The sequence below is a fragment of the Athene noctua genome, chromosome 1, assembly GCF_965140245.1.
Source record: "Athene noctua chromosome 1, bAthNoc1.hap1.1, whole genome shotgun sequence".
Taxonomy (NCBI): domain Eukaryota; kingdom Metazoa; phylum Chordata; class Aves; order Strigiformes; family Strigidae; genus Athene; species Athene noctua.
The window spans coordinates 261,237,424-261,256,645 of NC_134037.1; the positions used below are offsets into that span (position 1 = coordinate 261,237,424).

Genomic DNA, 19,222 nt, shown 5'->3' on the forward strand with positions numbered 1-19,222 from the left:
CCCCACATAAGATCCTTAGACAGTGGATGCCTTGGAAATATTAGAAACACGACGAGTGTTTATGGTCCTTTCTCCCCATACCCTCCTGTGGATGAGCAGTTACAGCTTGGGGGGCTCTGAGCCAGTTTCTGTGATTTCTCTCAATGTTTTCTCTTCCATGAATGTGTCCAGTCTCTCCTTGAACCCAAGGAAAGCCAAGCCAGAGTGGCTGGATTTAGATTTAGGGGAAGCTAAAGATTGTTGCTCTGACAGCAGGGAAGTTTGGAGCTCTGAGGCACATAGCGGTGGTGATACGTCAGCAAGGCTGAGTTATTCCTCTAATCCTGAATAAAAAGACTCATTAGAAGAAGGGGAACATTATCACTAAAGTTGCTTTGACTCACTCTTCTTTGCTGGAGGGTTTACCTCTAGGTAGAGACTACAGACACGGCCAGAAAATGCTACTGATGTTTACCCCCGAAGAGGCAATGTTTCTGAAATATTCACTTTTCCAAATCCTGTGAAATTTTCTCTAGAATTCTGATCTGCTGTCTGCTTTGGTTACTGGAACCATATCAAAAGCAAGTGTTTCCCAAAATTTCTACCTATTCATCCCTTTTCTCTGTCCTTTCCCTTGTAGGGAACTCTCCAAATAAAGACAGATCTGTATCTGTGTTTCCGCCTTCTTCATCCAGAGCTTTACGCTAAGAAACCACTTCAACTCCAAGGACTGGAGTCCACGTTCAGCCTCATGCTTGCTCCAACTTTCGTTTTGAAATGCCAGGTGCTAATGGGGAGCTTATGGCTTTGACTCACCTCTGTGACCAAGACAACCAGCTTTTATCATCAATTCCTGCGGTTCTTACCCATTCCATGATGTGACATCATATAGCCAGTCTGTAAATTGCTCATGGCAGGGAATCTCTTTTTGCTTTGTTCATGCAGTGCCTAACACAATAAGTTTCTGGGGGTCCTCTGTCATCACTGAAATAGTGATTTTATTCTAGTGCTAGTAATAAAAAACCAAAGCGATAAATAGGTCGGCTGCTTGGCCATGCCCACAGTGATCAATAGCATCGTAAAAGCTGTGGACTAACTGAGCTCTGAGTAGAATAAATAACTATTTAATTACAAGGATTTTGTGACATCCTGGTGGCTCTAGGGCTCCACATCTATTATTCAGCAAAGCCTACCTGGCTTTCCCAGTGGCCATGGAGTAGTGTGAGTGGTTTGGTGGTTACAATGCTACCTTGGGCAACTCAGAGCTTTGCCAGAGATGTCCATGTGACATGGATGATACCTCTGAGATCATACCTCAGCAGGCTGTGGGTCTGGAGACAACCTCAAGATCGGACTAACGCATCATAACATATGCAAGAAACAGGCTTTACAGGTTTTCCTGGGCTTGAGGATCCAGAAGACTCCTGGGGCTTGATGTGTCAGCTTGGTCATGCTCTGTCTGGATCCAAATATCAGCCAATGTCCAAGCAGTGGACTTTCTTAGAGGAGCTTCATGTCTTTGGCAGCATGAATGTGACGACTGCAAACTACTGGGGCAGGTGATGGGTATAGTAAAGCCTGAAAGGAAGATGGAAAATATGAGGTGAAAGTGGTGTCCTACATGGTTCAGTTCAGCCTCGGTCCCACTCTTTATTGTGTAGACACATCCTCCTCCTCCTCTCAGCGTTTCATTTCTGTCTAATGAGGGCAACAACATTTGCCTTCCTCAGGAGGGTGAGCACAGATAAACCTGATAGAGTACAAGTAGTCTGGATGCTATCAGACAAGTCCTACAAGCGAAACACTTCAGAGGTTCCTCTGCTCTAGTGATAGCCCCTACATTTGCTCCTTGCTTTCATGAAACTGTTAACTGACCCACCCAAAGCTGTTTGTTGGGTACTTTTAAGGGCACTTGCCCTCTTTGGTTGCATCACCATGTCATCGTGTCTCATTTGGAAAGATTGCTGCATGCATCTATGTTGAGCAGTGGGTGTTGGGAGGCATGAGGCCCCATGCCACCAGAGCTGTTACCTAAATAGGATTAAGTTTTGAAGGAAAGGGGAGTGAGAAAAGTAATCACCACCACCATTCATGCTCCCACTATCTCAAAAACATGTGGAGTCACATGATGGTCACATGCCTGCGTGCAGGGTCTTGTGACGACAACTGTGGCTTGGCAGTGCTCACCCCAGCAGGGATCCTTTCAGAGAAAGACTCTACCAGGGATTGCCCCTCCATCGCTCTTTGCAGACCTTCCCTGTCACAGCATCTGGCCCTTCGCTGGAGCCTTTAATGAACCACCCAGCAAAACACTGGGAGCCTCACAAGTGCAACTCAGCCCTTTCACATCTAAATAAATCTGCCAGTGTGGTAGCATATGATAGCTGGATTGCTTTAACACATTTCAGATAGCTGATGGCCGTATAGATTGCCCCCACAATGAATTACATCCTATGTTCTGGTTGAACAGTGTTGGATGGAGACTATCCCCACACGTGTTGCAGGAAGGACTGGAGACCTTCACCCAGGCGATGTTTCCTTGTGATGTTTTGCATCAGCAGCCCATCACATCAGAAAGCGGAGCACCCTGATGCCTTTGTTAAAAGATTTTATAGCAACCAGCATCTGGTCTGGTTTTGTTTGTGAGCACCATGCCCCCTTCCTTAATGATAGCACCCACCCAACCCTGCAAGCCTCCTTCCACGACCTTATTGTGAACCACTGAAGCAAACACTCTCCTGCCCACCAGCCACCAGCAGCTGGACAAAATGCTGCACAAAAAAAGCACTTGCTGTCTGTACAAAGACGCTCTCCGTCCACATGCATCATTGTAATTTTTTCAGACAATCAATTTCAATTAATTCAATTGTTATCACTCCCCAAGACAATTTTCTCATCCCCATTAGAGCTAAAAGGTTAAGCTGAGGGGTCTAATTGCAGGACCATTCATGCTCAGTGGAGAAGAAAAAACTTTTCTTGTTCAGTGTTTCAAACATGGTATTTTTCTCTCCGCAGTTCAACCATGTTTGTTCTAAGCGTTTTGGGGAGGTGACTCATGACTGTACAAAGAGGTTCAGATGTGTTGTGTCAATTTGTAAGCTAAGACCAAACTCAAAATAGTACATTGGCACTGAAGTTCAAAAAGTGATCTCAAACCTCCATCCCTAAGTGTCTAGGGTACCAGACAAGTTCTGAGTTGCTGCACTTTTGCTAGAAAGTGAATGTAAGCACCTGGATTCTGCTCTTGTGAACATTTAGGTGAGCAGATGTTTCAGGTGAGCTGAGTGCCTGAGTGCCTACCTCCACGTCCTTGTGGTGGTAGGTTCAGAGCCTGCCCAAGCCTCACCAGCAGTACTGAAATAAGTACAAACTCATTCCCATGTTGAAGTAGAGTGGGGTTAAGCATCTATCGTTCATCCTTTTGCAGCATAATCTTGTGGTCAGTGCATCTACTCAGAAAGAGGGAGACAGAGATGCAATCCTCCTTGCAGTGAATCCATCTCTCTTGCCACGGGAAGCATCCCTTAACTGCCACTTTGCGGGTAGATGATGGAGGGGAAACACTTCCACACTTCATATGAAAGAAGAGAAGAATTCAAGTGTTGGAGGCTGTAAGATTCAGAGAGATGATGGCACTGGCAAGAGGGGCCTTGGCTTTAGCCTCAGCAGTGCTAGTCAGAAACATACCGGTCACCTCAGCCCACATGTGTGTGTACTTGTATCGGACAATCCCCGAATACGTGTGGAAGCAGTTTGGAGGAACAGATCTGCTGGTGATGGTTGTCCCTTTGCCTGAGGAAGTCCTGTTCTAGGTGCAAGCATGTGGGACATTGCTAAAGGCAGCTGCTCTCTGTGGAAAAGCTTGTTGGATGGGTCCTGAGGCGGGTTTTGAGGAGCAGGATGAGCTGGGTGACTGTGGCTTGGGATGTGAAACTTCAGGGGTGCACATGACATCCGATCACTGGTCCAGCAAGATGTGTTTTACAGTGATCAGCGGTGCAACTGCAAGAGTTCCTTCTTCACCCTCCAAGGATGAAACCTGGAGGTTATTCTTCTTGTAAGCTGATAAGGAGATATTGTTTCCATCCATAAAAATGAGCTCACCCGTCGATGACATTCCCAGATGTGATGCATCATTCATACAAAAGTTGTACTACAGCAGCAGGGGAGAGCATGACCTGTGAAATAAGTACTTGTCTGTACCTTAGGCAAGGATAGGTCTTTGTATAACATTGCTTGCAGAAAAGAGGCAAAAGTGTCTTCTTTTTTTTTTTTTCCTCTTTTTTTTTTTTTTTTTTTTTTTCTGACATAGCTTATTTAAATGGGGCTGGCTTAAGATCTTTAGCAGTAATTCAGTTCTCTCTGAACTGCTCCCATGGTTACTCATCATGTGCTGGGTGTAGGATTCAATTAAAGGAGGCTAACATGTCAAGAAGCACTTGAAAGTTGATCTGTATTCTCTGCTGTGCTTATATCTTGCTTCAAATCAGCATGATCCTGGAAAGAGAGTGTATATTAGCTGGATGGGAAACAGCTTACATTTTTTGTAGTTGTGTTTCGGGATAGAAGAGCCTCTTCCCATGAATCTATATGTCCTGCTTTCATACAATCCCACTGTCCTACAGTCTGGAGGTGCCAGCATCATAAATGATCCTTCTCATCAGAGCACTGATGTCTACTAATAGATACTTTTCTCTAAATCCTGATATCTTGTGATACTGGTCCCCAAACTGTCCCTTACAGTGGTCAGGAAGCTTGTTCCAGGCACTGAGATTCCTGAGCACAGACCTGTGCATTTTCATGGCAGAAACGAACTTCTCTTGGTGAAATTCATCTCCAGGTTCATTGGCTGCTTAGGTCTGGGACAACTTGAAGAAACTCTCCATCAGAGCCGTGAACTGGCTTTCCTCATCCTTTGCTTCCTGGTGTCGAGGGCTTCTTGGGTTGTGTGCTGCCCTGGCTGGGGTTTGTGCCATGCCTCACAGGAACCATCCCCAAGAGCTCCAACTTGCCATTGGAGGGAAGAAATGTGCCAGTCACCAAAAACTAGTCTTTTAATCTCCAAGGCAGTTTTCCCTGTTCTGAGATGTGCCTGTCTCTTGTGTTTCCTGCAATTACTGTGGAAGCGCTGTCCCCGTTGCTGTCTGCTCTGTATTTTTGTGGTGCTTTGGAGGCATTTTTTTATTCCCTGACCTCTCTCCCGTGGTTGATTTGCCTCTAATCACAAGCAGTGCACAGAAAATAGGCAAAGTTAGTGCTGTATTGGGTCATACCATAGCAGTTAACCCTGGCCATCATTCCTCTTTCAGAGTTTGTACTTACAAAGAAAAGTCATTGAAAGTGGTACCCCAAAGTGCCCAATTTTACCCGTGATCCTGCAGGGCACCCTTGATATTTCCTTGGCCATTTCAGAAGTATTTTTACTGTAGCAATAAACACTTCTCTCCATACAATTGTTCTGCTAACAGCCTTGATGTTGTGCAGGAAGACGTAGTGTAAAGTGATTTCCTAATGCAAAAATAATGCCAGAACTACCTCACTGAACACACTTTATCATCTTCTACCAGGATGCAAACAATCTATTCTTGATTTCCCAGGTCCTAGCGATGTGTTTGCTTGCAGAAGGTCAGCAGCTGTACCTACACTGGAGTCACAAGGTGGGGAGAGTCAAGGCTTTCTGGTAACTCTAATCCATGCTTTAAATCAACTGAGTTTGTGGTGTTTCTCTGCATGAAAAACATCTTCTGTTATGGGAAAGAAGGGAGGAAAGAGGTTAATCTTAGGAGACTTTAGATACCCACAAAAATGGTATCTCCACCTGAACTCCCTTTGTAGTCAGTGGAGGGAAATGAATCCTCTGAGGATGCAATTCATCCAGCTGGTCATAGACATCTAAATTAAGATGAGATGAATCACACTTAAAGTACCTTTTTCTCCCCACTGACTCCAGAAGGAGTCGGCAATGACTCATTCAGGTGAAGATGCCTATATTTGACATGTCTACAAGTGTTAACATGAAGACCAAAGCAAAGTCTTCATGAGAAGCACAGCATAATGTTCTGCAGCAGACTCTGGCAGCAGTGAAAAAAGTGGTCGCTGTCCCTGCAGAAGAGAAATCTGGCTTTTTGAAGGCATCCCGGTGCCTTATGCCTTTTGGGTGGCTTGGGAAATGCCACCTGGAGTTTTGAAGGTGCAGAAACAAATCCTCAGAGAGTTGTCACTGCAGAACGATGCATTAGAATCACCTTTCTCAAGAATTATGAGGCTGTGTAAGGCAGTTAAAAATCAGCCTCTAGCCATGCAGTTTAGGGGAGATTGCAATGTGATTGCAAATCTTGAAGTAGAAGGGTCTCGCTGAACATGCAGTTATTTGATCCTGTGTTTCTTCATTTAAGTAATGGATACAGAGTCATTGTTACTATAGAAAACTGGCTTCTAGAAGAACCAGAAAGATGTAGAACAATTTGTAAAAAAAAAAAAAAAAAAAAAAAAAGAGACTGCATCCTTGGGTGGAAGAGATTAAGGATGAGTTATTCAGGTGTTGATCTGTAGCATCCCCCTGAAGAATGGTTAGGGCCTTGGTCCATTTTCTACTTGCACTTAGTTCTCAGCAGATAGATGATGTACCAAGAAGAGCCTGCCAACACCACTGTGCTCGTACCAAACTGAGCAAGAAGCTGAACAATAGATTGAGCTACCTCCTCACATTTGTGGTTAAAAAGTGACCTTTCATCTCTTAATTACGGGAGTGTGTGCTGTTGCTGAAGCCTGTTGCAAAGCAGCTCATAGCACAAGGAAGCTGTGTTGCTGTCTCTTCTGGGTGGAATTCACCCCTTCTGAATTTAGCCATCTGCAGGTCAGGAATTTAATGTAAACTGATCATCATCTAGGCTCCATCTACATCAAAAGAGAGAGAGAGAGAGACGTCTTCCATCATAACGCAAGCAGGAATGGTTCACCTCTGGAAATTCCCCTCTTTCTCCAATGATTGTAGAGCGAGCCCTGAGGGCTGACTTAGTTGGGTACCCAACACTTAAGATCAGTCTTGCCATACAGAAAAGCCAGTCGATAGCACTGTTTGTCTGGTTTTAGTCTCATTGGATCTCTCTGAACTGGCATAGTCCAGCTCACTCATCGTAAACTTACCAAGTCCAAACTGCTTAAATAAGCCTGTGAGTCAAATGGATGGCACACCCTGCGCAGAAAAGCTGAAGCTGATCTATGTCTTGTCTCTCCAGATTGGGACTTTTCTTGTCCTGGGCTTCTCTATCACAGCCCTCTTCATATTGTCGGTACTCTGGGGAGATCAGTGGAAAACTGTCCGCCTGTCGTTTCAGGTAAGAGAGGCTGGGAGGTCTGTTTGAAAGAGTAGCTTGTTTCTAGAAGTATTTTGTAGCAATTAGTAGAAAATATTCTGTATGGTGGGTGTTTTTCACATGGGTTTTCCTGGCAGGGTACATAGTTTGGGGTAAACTTTTAGTATGACTTAACAGTTCCTGTTAGGAGAAAGGAAGCCAAGACCCAAGGTTGAGTTTCAAGCTATCTGATGTAATATGTCTCAGTTTGGGAAATCACTTTTTTTTTTTTTTTTTTTTTTTTTTTTGCAAAAATATTGTAGATGTACTGGGTTTTTTGCATTTGCATGTGCCCGGGGCAGGTAAATCAGATCCCTTTGGCTGGTAGTGTTGCTGAAGCAAGAACTGTCTCCCTAAAGCTCAGCAGCTTTAGCATTAGAACAATTTTGGTCTTCTGTGACTCACAAAAGCTTCATCTCCTGAGGCAGGACTGCACTGAATTTTTTGGGGAGCAAGTAGGGAATGCTGGTGTCAGGTGGGAGAACATGCTGCTTGCAAGAGGTCAGGGTGCATGGCCTGCTGGTCTCCTCAACTTTCACCACATCTGAAGATAGAGGCAAGAGCTGCCTGGTGCTGTTTAGAGTTTGAGCATCCAGGTCCCCACATGTATTGTGGAGGAAAAAGTATGTAGCCTTTGACTACACAACTGCCTTGCAGATGTTATTTGGGCCTGTCACCTCTCCTCCATGTGTCTTACTGCTTGTGGATGTTGGGAGAGCAGTGGATGTGGACTGGAAGAAGAATCGCAGATGTGGTGTTTGTAGGGTGGGGTTAATTGCACATTCCTGCTCTGCAGAGTTTGTTAACCGTTGGGAGAAACCATCAACTTCTCCCCCTTACAGACTCCAGGGGAGGTGGATGAGGAGAAGGAGACACAAGAGCCTTTGGGTTCCCCACTGGTGCTGTTTAATTTGGGTGTTCGTGTCCTTTGAGATGCTTCACCTGGCCTCCTGCTCCTGTTCCCAAAGGACATGAATCTCTTGTATGTCCTGTGTCGTGTCCATTAGCCCTGCAAAGCTATCTCAAATATCCCAGACATCTCAGATGACACCTCTGCTTACGCAACTGAATCCTGCTTCTGATAGAAAGATGTTGGTTTCAAGTGTCCAGGGCAGGCAGTATCACGTACAATAACTGCTGCTTCCTTCAACCCTTCCATCTTAGAGAATCAGGCATGAGCTAAGCAATAGGAAAAGCTTTCATCTGGATAGTTTTTCTCCTAGCACATACCTTAATAACTCTCAGTTCTAGCTGGAACAGAAACCAGGGGGTTCTGACAAGCATGAGAAAACGGTGGACTGGTTTCTTTGACAAATTTGCCTAGTTTTATGAAAAGTGTGTCATACCAACACCCGTTCAGTATCTACAACTGACAAACTATTTCTGCTTGGTTTCCAGCTCTGCTCATGCGTTCATGATGAGCACAGAAGTGATTCTTGGTTTATGATCTTCTCGTTTAATCTTTAGGACGAAAGAAATCAAGTCCATTTATTATATCTGTCCAGTAATAGGTATCATCTAATATATCATAAATATTAAATGAATATATTGTTTTGTGTTAGTAAATCAAGAAAAATATCTACACGTTGAACTGCAAGTAAAAAAAAAAAAAAAAAAAAGAAATGCATTTAGCCCTAATGCAAGTGAATTAAATGCTTCATAATAAATGAAAATGAATGATTTTTCTGGCATATACTGATAATATGTGAAACTAGGTACTGCAGGGTGTATATGAGCCTAATAAAGTCTGTGATCAGGCATATACCAGATTAACTGCTTCTCTTATACCACAGCAGTTAGTTCCGTGCAGGTGTAAATACCACATTTTATCACTCAGGTTTGTTGACATCAGTTTAATGATTTAGCTGCAGTGTGGTATTGAGATGAATATTACCCGGGTGGGATTGTCTTGGGTTAGATTGGATTAAACTGGCTGCTCCCTGGAAGATAATTACAGATTATGGCATAGCAGGGATGGCAGTCGTGTCCTCGTGGACGAGGACAGCCATGTCGCCCTCAGCTGCCTTAGCAGAAAGGAGAGCTGTGTAGTGCAGTGGGGGGCACTCCTCAGCCTGGGGTGCTGGCCTGCCTGGGGGTGTACATCTTTCCTCCAACTCCAGAGGTGTTTGTTGGATCCAACACAGGTGTGGGAGAGAGGTTGAAGTGCTGGTATCTGCAGCAGGAGCCCATCCAGGTGGAAAGCTGTAGCTGTGTTGGGGTTTGTTTCCATCTGCCTCCACACTTCATTCTTTGACCAAAATCCTTCCCTCTCCTTGCCAGATCACAGCTCCCTACCTCCACATAGGGGCAATAACCATCATGGTCCTCCTGTCCTGGCCTGTGGCTCTTCACACCATCAGAGCGGATAAGAAAGGTACAGTAGCTCTGCTTCCTGCTCCTTATATGACAAAAGACTTATATCAGTGTGGGAGAACAGGTGTGCAGGAGCCCTTTCCTCCCACACCTGCACTCCAGCTGGAGGAGACTTTTAACTTCTGTGTATCCCAGGGAAATTAGCGGGGCTGGGGATTGGGCTGTGCATTGTCCTGTGGCTGTCCAGGCACGTTACGGGTTTGCATGTTCCCTTGCACAGTTTTGGCCTATACCAAGGCAGTGACCTGCCTCGAGACCGAGGAGATCAGCAGAAGTGCCCGTGTTCTGAGTCACGCATGGAGATTTGTTCAGCCCTCTGCGGGAGAAAGCAGCCAGTGGCAGCTCTCTTGGCTGACCTTTGCTTGCTATACTCAGTTTGCTGTCCCAGAATGGGTCTCCAGTCTAGTTGATCCACTTCAGACTAGTGCATCTCAGGAGAAGGCAGCTGAGATAGAGGAGAGAGCTTTTCGATCAGTTCCTAGTGTTATCTCGTGGGAAGTTCCTGTCCTCCTCCGAGAAGTGTGACCAAGTAGTCTAAGGACAAGGCCAGATGCCAGGAGCAACTGCAGAAGAGCCTGGCTCTGGGACTGACTGCTTTTGGCTGACCTAGCCTCTTCATATAGCCAAAATTATCTACATGACACCCACCTACAGATACTGATTTGTAATAAAAATCACAGACCGAACAGGCTGGTGAAAGCATCTTTTCCTGCTCAGGATTTTTCTTATCGAACTACAGCTGAGGAGGTTGGAGGGGGAATATGCTGGGACCCGAGACATTGCAGTCCACCATGCCTAATGGACTCTCAGCTCAATACATCAGCTTGGTGTAAGCCCAGGTTCCTTCAGAGCCACTGTCACAACGTGCAGAGGGGTGGTGGTACCCACTCAAGAAAGAGATGTTGGTGCATAGGTACTCATTTCTCAGAGGAACTGTACTGTTCCCTGAGGTGAAGGCTCACTGGGGCTCTTGGGCAATGTGTCTACAAACTCCAGAGAAGACTGTAGGTAATGAGTTGGAGAGTTTCTGAGAGTCAATACCCGTGCAGTCAGAGTGTAGGATTCTGTAGGTCACATTCAGAAGGTCACTGACAGCAATCTGAACGAACCAGGGAAGTATTCATCTTAAGGCTGAAGGAGAAAGCTTCCTCCTCTTCTTCACTGTGAATGAAACTTCAAAATGTTGCTTGTTATCTGAGTATGAAAAAAATTAGCATCTTTCTGTTGAGGATTGTTTTTCTACAGATGGGGGATATTTCACTGCACTACCTCTAAAGAAAAAGAAATGAAGGCCATGTCTTGTTGTGAGGCGTAGTGAGATGTAATTAAAGCACAGAAGCTGCAGACCTGACTTAGACATCCCATGTCCTTGCTTTGACGTTGTTTTTCTGGGTCGTGCTGTTTGGAGAGAAAGTGAAAATTAGGGGAGGGAGGGATGGAAAAAGGGATGGGACAAAACCCAACAGCTACTTAGCTGGAGGGCTGTATTGAAAGTCAAGCTGCAAGGCAAACCTGTACATTACTATATGAATTAACTCCAGCCTTCCTCCTTCAAATTCTTTCAGTTGTTCAGGTGATAATTGTTGGTCCATACCTGGCTATCCTTCTCTTTCTTTTCTTGATACCTCTGGGAATGTACTCTCCTTGCATCAGAGAGATGGGGACACTTGGACCAAAGCCAGCCCTCATTGGACACCGTGGAGCACCAATGGTAGGTCTGAAGAAATTATTTTACATCGTTTCTTCATCCTGTATCTTGCTACCTTCATCATTGTCTTCTGTGTTTTTTCCTCATGAGATCTGTGGAGGGTGGAAGGGGAGATATTTCCATTTGGGACTGCATGTAAAAAATATCACTGCGTGGGTTTACTAACAAGGATAACGCTCTTCCTGAGGGACAAGATGGGTTTGGGGGCTAAAGTGGACGAAAACAAACAGTACACTTTAACAAAATAATGATGTTCCCTTAATAAAAACCATAGGTATTACAAAGAGACAGAAAGTACTTCTGCAGTCCTCCAGAGTGTGTCTGAAAATAATCTGCTCGTGTGCTTTTTTTTTTTTTTTTTTTTCCCAGCTGGCACCAGAAAATACTGAGATGTCATTTCAGAAGACAATTGAATATGGTGGGGATGGTCTTGAAACAGATGTCACCATTAGGTAAGGCAAAACCACCTGATCTCACAGAATATACTCTGCTGCTTCTAAGAGCTGCCTTTGGAGACATGCAGCTCCAGGCAATTCGGTTTTACTGACGGCTGGGACAGGGTCCCTCAGCTGGTGTGTGATGATAGGCGCTGTAGGGCATGGTTGTTCTCAGTCAAGTCAATAAGCTGTAGCTATCGATTTAACAATCATTATTTCTACGGTATATTTTAAATGCTTTGCAGAGTATAAAGACAAGTCCCTACCCTAGCCTGAATTCCAGGTTGTATCAGGCCTACAAACTAACAGAAAATTGTATTCAGACTTGTGACAGCGTTGTCCTAATTACTGGATCTTTAATTGCCTTTGTTTGGGGAATCCATTGCTGTGAATTTTTAACACCCTGTGCAGGATGAGCAGTTTGCAGCCACTGAATGAGAAAAATACTAATGCTTAGATGTTCTACTGATGTAGACCTTTCTCTAAGAAAAAAATTTGCCTTACCATCAATGTCCATTTTGATTTCAGTCCTCTGAAACCCATACAAACACTTTGGTGTCAGCAAAAAGAGATTTCATAAGTTACTATCCATTTTCTAGGGAGCTAGCAGGCATAAATGCCACCATCTTCACTTTTCCCCTGAGGAAACTGAGGCACAGACAGGCATGACTTTTCCAAGGTCACCCAGCAGTATTTAAGCTGGAAATAACCTGGTATCTTCATCCTCAGCCTTCCTCCCTTTCCCACTCTCTGCACGGAGGGAGGCTGTACTGCTACATTCACGGTGGCCCGCATATTCTTCCGACCTGGCTTGACTCTGCTCATGCCATGAACGAACCCACACCCCAGGTGACCTGATCTCTTGCTCTCCAACAGCTATGATGGGGTTCCTTTCCTCATGCATGACAGCACCTTGAGGAGGACAACTAACATCAAGGAGGTCTACCCCAATGATACTACTCAAAATGCTGCATTATTCTCCTGGGATACCCTCCAGGAGCTCAATGCTGGAATGTGGTTCCTTAAGGTAAGTGCCATAAAGGACTATCATCAACTGGATGTAGAAGAGACACCAGCAGGCTACTACTTAATAACATGACTATTAGGAGAGAAACTACTGGTTGAAACAAAACTCGAAGAAGCCAATAGAAATCCTTCAGTTGGGGTCTCCTTGCTTTATCCAGTTGGCCTTTAGGCTTAGGAGACCTATAACCAGTTAGCTGGTGAGTGTTCTTGTGGCTCCTTATTACTGCAGCAACAGAACACATGGGCTGTGGGAAGAAGACAAGAGCTACTCGTGCAAGGTGTTGTGTATAATAATCACAGCTAACACAGTGGGACGGAGAAACACAGCAGAGCTAGCTGTGCACTATGCAGTTTAGGTCCCAGAAGCAGTGGGTTAATTTCCCCTGTTTCCCAAGTAGAAGAGCTAAGGAAAATAAAATATCCTCAACTGCTGAGGGCTGATGTCAAACTTTTTCCCTCTTAGAGGTATATTTTGCATGCAGCTGACTCCCAGAGGCAACCGCCTGACTGACTTGCTTTTTTTTTTTTTTTTTAATATTTGTTTATTTCTAGGACAAACCATTTTCATGCATGGGCTCACTGTCAAGGGCAGATCAAAACCAGGCAATGAATCAGTCAATTTACAAGCTAAGTAATTTCTTGCGCCTTGCAGACAGTCAGAACAAACTTGTGATATTTGATCTCTACCGCCCTCCAGAGAAACATCCTTACAGGAACTCGTGGATCAACAGAACCCTGGAAGTCATCCTCAACGAGTCGGGAATTAAACCCAATCTGGTAGGGTGGCCTCACTCCTCCATATCCCTGCTTCTTGCTCTCCAAATTGGGACTTTGGGGTCATACCCTGCATGATTTCACCTGCATAAAGTATGGCCCCTTGCATTTCACTTGTTTTAAGAGGCATCATTTGGAGTATATTCCTACTATTGGTTCTTTTCAGCAGGTACAAAATGGTGTAACCCTACAGCAGCACAGGGAGATAACCCAGTGTATACAGCCGCTGATGCCTTAGTCCCCTAACGGCATCCTTTCATCACTGTAATAACTGGCAGCCTGCTTCCTGCCACCCGTGCTTATTTTATGTATTGCATAAAAAAAATTCCTGTCTTAAATTAAAATACATGGAGCTGGGAGCCTTCGTTGCCTTCCTCTTTCCCCTGGCAATGGATGAATGCTAAAGTCATGTGGATCTGGTTATGTACCCATCGACGTCCGGGGAGATATTCTGATCAGTGTCTGCACAAGATGTCTTCTCCCATGCTGGGAGAATGGGAGAACAGAATATTTTCTGTTGCTTTTCCCATAAACCAAAGCTGTCTTTTCATTCATTTCCAACACCGCATCTTTTGTTGGGCTGTGTGAAACGTACTCACTGATTTCAAACTGATAAGCAAGGAACAGTGAATAGTTATTTCCTGATGAAAGCGACTTGCAAGTTTTAACCCTGCATCCAAATGTTCTTTGATCATTGAAAGGAACACGTCATTTGACAGGCTGGGTTAAGCCCCTCAAGATGTTATCTTTGCTGGGTTTGTGTGAAGGGCAGGGCATATTAGTATGTCTGCTGTGAATTCACTGGGTCCTCTTGTTGCCTGCCAGGTCCTGTGGCTGGAGAATGACATGAGGTCCTTTGTTCAATCTGTTGCTCCTGGGTTTCAGCAGACAGTGGGCAGTAAGGCCCCAGTTGAAGACCTACTGATGGACAATATTGTCAAACTCAATCTGGCCTACACTGAGATGTCCAGTGAAGATATTAGGTAGGTTGCAGTTTCAACCCCAAGTACAGCCGGTGGACTGCATCTGGGCTATGTTTGCATCATGCGTGTGGCAATGTCTCCCTCCAGTGACCAGCTCCAGTATCTATGAGCATTTTGGGAAGAGCTCCTTTAGATCAAGTGGCCATCCATCCTGGCTGCAATTTTGGAGTGAAGGACTGTAGTTCACCCCGACCCTGTGTGTGGCCAAGAGGTAGCATATGTAATTACACCCCTCCCTGTGCTCAAGTCCATATTTACTTGATCAGGATCTGAGTGAGGATCTTTTGTGTAGAATAACACAGCTGTGTGTCTTTCTATTCATGACATCCTCAGCCTCATGCACGAACAATTATTTAACCTCCCGTGGCTCTTCCACAAGCACCAGTATGAGTGCATAATGCTGTGGTGAGAGACCATCACGCTCTTGTAGCTGGTGTTTTGGAGACTTCATTTCTTGTCTCTGTTACTACCAGTACTCTGCTGCTTGTGACACACTGAAAATGTCATCTCTCCAATGGAAGGCTCCACATTCTTTGCAGCAGCTTCCAAAGTGGTTCTCTCATATAAAAAAAAAAAAAAAAAGAAAAAAAGAAAAACCAGTCTTACCTGTCAGACTCTCTGTTTGTAAATAGGATTCTTTTGCTCTTTCCAGTGGACAAACCCATTGAAATCTAATCTAAAAAAAAAACAAAAAAACAAAAAACCAAACAAAAAACTTGAATCCTTTGGATGAGAGTAATGTTCGTGTTTCCTCAATGATAATTTTCACAGGGTGTAAAATCCTAGGTGGATCTGGTAGATCCATTTGGGTGAACCCTGGATAGAACCTAGGTAGATTTACAAATGCTGATATTGATGATAAATTCCTTTACCATTATTCAGAGTGTGCTCTTACTTCATATTAAGTTTCAATTGCTTATAAGAACCTGAAAAACGATGAATTGATGCAGCAAATGTAAGAAACATGAGTAGCCATCTTCATGGTTGTTTTGAACACACTATTAGGAGATTACAGACACATCATTACATTGATTTGTATGGCAGAAGGGTAAGCAAAGTTTTGACTTTTTGGACATTCTAACTGCAACGTCTTCCATCGGATCAGCTAGTCTGTATTAACCGGTTGTGAATGATTTATTATTGGCTGGTTGGCTTTCCCTTCTATTCCTTATCTAGGTCCTAAAGCAAGCCTTTCCTGCAGAAAACTGCTCTCTCTCCTTGATTCAGCCCAAAGGAAGCACTAACATCCTTGCTTAACTAAGGCTTAACTTTAGGCTTGATTAACTATTACCTTTTGGTCTTTTAAAGGAAATATGCTGAGGCAAACATCACCACCAATCTCTATGTGGTCAATGAGCCATGGCTTTTCTCCCTGGCGTGGTGCTCTGGGGCACATTCCGTGACCACCAATGCCGTCCACACACTGAGGAATCTCAGCCAGCCACTATTCCTCATGGTAAGCAAAAATCCTCCCCCTCCCAGGGGTTCGCGGTTACCTTTGGAGACCATGGGCCTGTTCATGTATGGATACAGGACCCTTTGCATGAAAAGGACCTGAGTTGAACCTGGCTTACCTGGAACCTCTGAGCCACTCCAGGTATCACCATACCTTTCTCCTCTTTTCTCTTGGCTCAGGTAGAAGGACTCTAGTGGTTAGGATTTGCCATTTAGGCCTTGATGTGAGGAAAAGAAGTCATATTGAGACTTGTGTGGGGAGAAACAAAGGGTCTTTGAGGACACAAGCTGATGTGTGAGGATTTCCATTTCTAAGCTTTTGAAGCACCTAATGGATGTCAGAAGTTCCTCATTTTCCAGGGCTTCCCACTGCCCTTCTCAATCTTGGTCTTGTTCCACAAGACTGAGGGAAACAACCATAGAAATAACCCTTCCTTGCTGGGAAGAGTTTTTTTCACATACTTTGTTCTCTATTCTGCCTTGGACAACCTGGAGGGCTAAGGAGCAGCTGGGGCACTGGTTCTACCAGAGTCCCTGCAGCCTAAAGGTTACTACTTTGAATAACCATCTTCACAGTCTTGAAGCTGATATTACGAAGCTCCCATCGAGACAATTGCAGTGTTTCTGTTCATTCTGAGGGTGGGTGGAGGTCTAGTCTAAGGATGGATCTTCAGATGCTCTAAGACTTAAAGTAGGAACCACCCCAGACTCTCTGTGGTGCTCACTAAAGGACAATTTTACCAAAGAAAATGAGATGCCACTAGTTGAGGTTAATGTTGGAGGAAAGCAGAGGGAACTACAGGGTCTGTTTGTACAAACAAGAGGTCCCTGTTATATTCACTGTCATGTGGTACAATCTTCTTGGCCACACAACAGACCTGTTTTTATGAAGGATGGTGATTTGGCACCAACACCCACTGCTGAGTAGCCACTTTGAAATGCCACCAAATGCTTTAAACACCTGAGGGATGTTACTCCACATACAAACCAGGCAGCTGAATGGCCATATTTGAGCAGCAAGAATGAGCTTGGGCAACTTTTTTGCATATTTCAGGGTCCTTGGTGGTGGACACATCCTCTGTCATTCTCTTTCAGACTCCGCAGCAGTACAACATCATGTGGATCCTGACAGATCTCACCTCTGTGCTCCTCATCTCGCTCATCTTTGCTCTGCACTGGTAACTACCAAGTTGCTAATGGCCATCCTAACCTGATCTTTTGCACCAGGTGGAGGGAAGGAGGGATGCTTTCAGGTGATCTGAAGGGTTAAAATGACGCTTGAAAACGTCACCTTTCCCCTCAGGAGCTACAAGAAAGCCCTGACAGTCTCCAAAAACCTCTCTGCTTCTCCTGCTTGCTCACATTTTCTGTTTCCCTTTTGGCAGCTCAGACATTGCCTATGCTCAGGACTCAGTGGAGACATGGCGGATTTACAGTAACATAAACCAGTTATCAAAGTTGATGGGCAAAGGAACTGATTTTGCTATTATTACTATTTAGTCACTGTTGCATTGGACCGACTTAGGAGGAAAGCTCTCCGTGTTAATATGTGAGCATCCCATGTCTCTCTGCGTATGCCAAAGCCCCTGAAGCAATCCATCCTCCAGGATGAAAATTTCTGAGTGTGTCACAAATGCCACATTTTGTTTCCCATAACTGGGAAATCTGGGGTTCATGGAACAGGATCACTCCAGCAAGTCAGGTTGGGCTGTGGGGTACTCTGCCACGGCTGGGTGAGGAACTTGCCTGTGCTTTTGTCCCAGTGGTGCCCAAGGAAAGTAGGAGGTGCTGGGTGTGGATGGGTGAAAGGAACAGACCAGCCAGCCCAGGGGTGTTTTCTGCAGGGGTGCTGGCAGAACAACTGTGCTACAGCTGGCAACAAGGGGAAAATTTGGGAAGCTCCTGGGCAAGGAGTCTGGATTGCTTGTAACCGTGACTTGCTCTGGAATAGGAAAGAGTGGAAGCTCTAATTTTGCTCTGGGATGGTGAAGAAATGAATTAGCAGTATGGCCAGGTGTTGAACTAGCAGCGGTATGGCATGTTTGCTGGGCATCCAGGCTTTTGCCTTCCCAAGGCAAAGTGGCTCCTTCCCTTCCTTCCCCTCTCACCCTGCCCTGCTCTCCTCAGGTCCTGCTTTAGTGGCTGCAGGTCGCAGGGTGATTCACAATCACCCCTGCAATGCATCACCACCACCATCAGACCTTCCCATGTCTGTCTCCTCCTTCTGGTCACGTTGTGCGTGCATTTCCCAGGGTCCTGCAGATGCTTCTGATCCAGCCAAGTAGCAACCTCTTCTGGGCTGGCATTGCAGCAAGGGCATTCCCAGCGCTGCTGGGAGCAAAGGGCCACCAGCAGTGCCCGAGAGCCCTGCGTGGTTTTGTTTACCTGGTTTATGAACGCACCAAAATCACAATTTTTAAATCCCCCTGGCTGCTTAGGAATCAGTGGCTGCAAACATTTCTGGGGCTTTTGAGCTCTTCAGTATTTCCTAGAAAACAAGGCTTAGTCACAAAGTTGCCTTCAAAATGCTGTTGCACATGTGAAGTGTGGATGCTTAGACATCACTCATGCACTTACCCTTCATTATCCTTCTCGGTAAAGACCTGAGCAAATCACAAAATACCAGGGCAGCTCCTGCCTTGACCAAGTACAGAAAAGGTGTCCAGGGCACCAGGGTGCTGCGGGGGGAACCACGTCAAGCGGTGGCCTGACCCCCGGGTGTTTTGTTCCACACAGGTGGCGAGAGCAGAGTTTCTCCTGCTGTGCCCATGACGGTGGCCCGATGCTGGAGAGCGGGACCTACAACAAGTTTAGGACAGGTGAGAAGGGCAAGGAGAGCCAGGATCTGCATCCTACTCAGTGCCGTCTCCATGGGGGCATCGGGGTCCTGATGGATGGGTGGGTGATGGGGGCCTATGCTGTAGAGAAGGATGGCTGCATCCTGGGTTGTCTCAGTCTCGGGTGCAGGTGGCAGTGATTTTTGCCCTCTGTTCAGCACTGGTGAGGCCACATCTAGGCACTGGGTCCAATTCAGGCTCTCCAGTACCAAGTAGATTGTGACAAATGGGAGAGGGGCCACAGTGGGGCCACTAAGATGAAAGATGGGACATTTGAGATCTGGGTTTGCACAGT

General features: G+C 45.3%; 1 protein-coding gene across 4 annotated transcripts in view; it reads left to right on the forward strand.

Moving 5' to 3' along the window:
- GDPD4 (glycerophosphodiester phosphodiesterase domain containing 4) overlaps positions 1-19,222 on the forward strand; it is a 40,195-nt gene that overhangs the window by 19,342 nt on the left and 1,631 nt on the right. For 3 of the 4 annotated variants that reach the window (XM_074932975.1, XM_074932965.1, XM_074932982.1), the window contains 11 exons: positions 5,577-5,636; positions 7,218-7,316; positions 9,615-9,708; positions 11,273-11,418; positions 11,785-11,867; positions 12,729-12,879; positions 13,431-13,655; positions 14,478-14,635; positions 15,944-16,091; positions 17,186-17,268; positions 18,827-18,909. In XM_074932975.1, coding sequence (XP_074789076.1) covers positions 5,577-5,636; positions 7,218-7,316; positions 9,615-9,708; positions 11,273-11,418; positions 11,785-11,867; positions 12,729-12,879; positions 13,431-13,655; positions 14,478-14,635; positions 15,944-16,091; positions 17,186-17,268; positions 18,827-18,909 — 1,330 coding nt within the window. The remainder of the gene's footprint in view (positions 1-5,576; positions 5,637-7,217; positions 7,317-9,614; positions 9,709-11,272; positions 11,419-11,784; positions 11,868-12,728; positions 12,880-13,430; positions 13,656-14,477; positions 14,636-15,943; positions 16,092-17,185; positions 17,269-18,826; positions 18,910-19,222) is intronic. The other variant, XM_074932991.1, reaches the window with a different exon arrangement.